General features: G+C 35.0%; 1 protein-coding gene across 1 annotated transcript; it reads right to left on the bottom strand.

Annotated features, from left to right (window-relative positions):
• Window positions 1-512: 512 nt before the first annotated feature.
• LOC132751453 (uncharacterized) lies at window positions 513-2,539 on the bottom strand. The gene is made up of 2 exons (XM_060741611.1): window positions 2,513-2,539; window positions 513-1,157 (listed from the first exon to the last, which is right to left on the bottom strand). Exons 1-2 carry the CDS (start codon window positions 2,537-2,539, stop codon window positions 513-515), a joined length of 672 nt encoding a protein of 223 aa, XP_060597594.1.
• Window positions 2,540-3,472: the final 933 nt, after the last annotated feature.

Here is a 3,472-nt window from a genome sequence, read left to right as displayed (position 1 = left end):
TTGCAAAGTGACAAAATGAAAGAAACGAACATAAATATTTCAAATTGTTTAATTTGTTGTAAGCGACTTTGGATGCCGGCTGACCTCAAAGAACGGGCAAAGAATGGAAACTAATTGCGCCAAGTTAAACGTTGCGATATCAATATTACAATAGCATTAATACTATTATAAACCTAAACTTTGAGATACTAACAATCTTTCCCCCATATTGTCTTTGATATAACCGTCTTTAGCGTTTTCACTAGACCAACGGCCGTGTCTTTTAAACATTCGGTCTTTAATGCCGCGGTTAGCTGCGGCTGAAGCTCCGCCTGAGCGCAGGGAATGTAAACAGAACTTAGAAACATCTTTGACATGTGGAGCTAACGCTTTATGAAATAAATCTCTCAAAGTAGAATAAGAAATGTGTTTATCAACAAGTTTAGGTTTATGCCCTATTAAAGTTGCACTTAAACCACAGAAAATATAAGAACTTGAATCAGTGGAAAAATTAGCCCATAAAAAATATTTTTTCAAATTTTCAACTGGGACTCTGTACCAGTTCTTGCTATAACAAGCCAAGCACCGTCCCTATAACGGTCAGTTTTGCTTGATTCTATGAAAATATCCATATGAGTATTATGCAAAACAACGTCATTATAATGTAAATTCAACAGTTCCGAACTCCTTAAAAAACCGGAGAACGATAAAAGTAATGCACAAATAGTTCTCTGTGTAAAAACATTTCCTTCTTCAAACAAACTGTGATACATAGACTGTAATAATTCAACTGTAATCTGTTCTTTTTTATTAACAGGTTTAGCTAAAATGCGTTTAGCTGCCTCTAATATGTTAAGAACAATTTTAGAATTAGTTGGAGAACTAAAGTTATAAATGTCATGAAACCACTTAATGCTGTAAAATGCCGTTATTATAGGCCTACAAGAATTAGCACTTTGTATCAATGACGTAAGATATAAAGCCACCGGAAAATCCCTTGCGGGCAAAATGTCCCCACTACCAAGACCGTTAGCTAAAGCCCAAACCCTCCATCTGTTGAAAGCATTTGAATAGTTTTTGCGCGTGCTGTCAGCTCTAGACTGGTGGAGTATATCCGGCAGTAGAGTCACTTTGTCCACCAGGATCTCCGGCAGGCTATCTATCTCGTCACGATGGCTCTGGAAAAATAAATGTATAATCATACTTTTAAATTACATGAAAACTTGATTGCGTGTAAAATTCGTTATACATAAAATTTAGAAAACATCTTGAAACTTATGTTTAAGTGACACAAATTAACCATTCTTAAAATACCAAAACAATAATTCGAGAGACCAAAGTGTCTCTCTATTTATATATAAACGTCTTAATTACAAAAAATTATCAAAAAACTAAACGAACAAAAATATTCTTAACATATGTATGTCACGATAAGATAAATACCAATAAAATGCTAAACTTTATAAAAATTAACGTCGTGTATGTTAAGTCTTAAAGGAAACATTTACACAGTTAATTAATCTTAAAATTAATGGCTGCTATAAGCCTCATTAAACTATTCTCATGGCTGCTAAGCCACATTAAGCTATTCTCATGGCTGCTAATCCTCATTAAGCTATTTTCATGGCTGCTAAGCCTCATTAAGCTATTCTCATGGCCGCTAAGCCTAATTATAAGCTATTCTCATGGCTGCTTAGCCTAATTAAACTATTCTCATGGCTGCTAAGAGCCTCATTAAGCTAGTATCATGTCTGCTAAGCCTCATTAAAGTATTACCGTTAGCAATTCTCATGGCTGCTATGCCTCGTCAAAATATTCTTATGCTTTGCTACTAAGTATAACAACTATTCTCATGGCTGCTAAGCCTGTTAAAAATCTAATGATTTCAAAATCTTATTTATGCTCACATAGGTCTAGATTTAGTGTGATATTGAGTACTGCGTGACGTTAGACGCTTGTTAACTCTATAAAACACTTTTTAGAAAACAATTTTTAGAGCAAGCATATCGAAAGATAAATCTTGATTGCCAAAAATACCCCTTCCGTTCGAACATTTTGTGTAAAATTGCTTTTCACGAGGTAAGATAATAAAATCTACTACTTCTTTACAAAATGTACCATCGGGACATAAAATAGGCCAAAAAGGCGCTGAGAACCATTTGGGAACAACAAGAATTCCTTGTGCTCTGTCTTGTTTCATTTTACGAAGGACCTTTATCACAATAGATATTGGCGGTACAAAAAGTCCGAATCTCCCTGACCATTCTTCTGAAAAAGAATCGACTCCTGAACAATTATCGTTCCAAAAACGTGACCAAAATACAGGCAATTTAGCGTTATGATTAGAGGCGAACCAGTCTACATCGAATAGTCCCCATTTTGACTGTAAAGTATTTAAAATAGTGAAATTGATTCCCCAATCATCATAATCGATAATGTTTGATATGTAATCGCTTTTCTGATTCTGAGACCTCGGAATCTATTCTACATCTATAGAAATCGAATTTTGTAAACAAAATCTGTATATACTAACAGCAACTTGCTGTAAATCACGTACCATCGACCCTTTTGGTATTATTTTACTGACTGCTTGATTGTCAGTAAACCATTTAATACGGTTGCCTCTAAGCAAATGTGCTATAGATTTTAAACCCTGAAAACTGCGGTTAATTCTCTCCAAGTAGAGGAAAGTAGCATTTCCTCGGGAGACCAAAGACCGTAAGTAACGCTTTGAATAGTTGTTACTTCGTAACCACAGTAAGCGTAACTACTTGAGTCAGAATATACTATTTTAGAGTATGAGGGGTTACTATACATGTCCCTAGCGCTTAAATTAAGTATTTCGTTTCGCCAAAACTCTAATTGTTCCCTACTTTCATGAGAAACTCGGACATAATAATTCCAGTGAGGAGCAACTAATATATCCATACTAATATATTTAGTCATGATAAGGGAAATATTTCCGAATACGATAGACATTGATATGATTTGACCTACGAAACTAGCTAATAAACGTACACAAACACGACTGTGTTTCTTTATAGCACTTTCGATCATTTCAAGTGCGTTTAAACACTTTGAAATTCTCGCTTCCGGTACGGAAATTATACCAGATTCAGAATTTAAGTTTAAACCTAAAAAATCCATGATAAGCGTAGGTTCCCAAATACATTTCTCTAATTCGGGAACAAAACCTGAAGAAATCAGATCTTGCTTAATCTCTGCAGCTACGGTGCTTATTTTATCATGGGTTTCGTCTGTAGCGAAACCATCATCAAGAAAACATAAAGTCTTTTTGACCTCGCCCCGCCATTTTACAATTAAAGGGCGAAACACCTTATTGAAAACATATGCGCTCGTAGATAAGCCAAAAGGGAGAACTAAAAACTTATAAAAAGTTGAAACGCCTTGTAAATTTGTCCAGGAAAACCCCAAAAATGTAGTATGTGGCGGGAAAATCTCAATAAAATGATAGGCGGAATGAATATCAAAT

The sequence above is a fragment of the Ruditapes philippinarum genome, unplaced genomic scaffold (genome assembly GCF_026571515.1).
Source record: "Ruditapes philippinarum isolate M1 unplaced genomic scaffold, ASM2657151v2 ctg247_1_1_1_1, whole genome shotgun sequence".
Lineage (NCBI taxonomy): Eukaryota > Metazoa > Mollusca > Bivalvia > Venerida > Veneridae > Ruditapes > Ruditapes philippinarum.
Note: the sequence above shows the minus strand (reverse complement) of the source record. Positions and strands in the feature narration are given on the sequence as shown.

Bases quoted from the DNA above. Each gene is read 5' to 3' on its own strand.
- LOC132751453 (XM_060741611.1), bottom strand. From the start codon at position 2,539: ATGGTACGTGATTTACAGCAAGTTGCT. The intron at 1,158-2,512 runs GTTAGTATATAC...TTATTTTTCCAG, and splicing joins GTGATTTACAGCAAGTTGCT to AGCCATCGTGACGAGATAGA.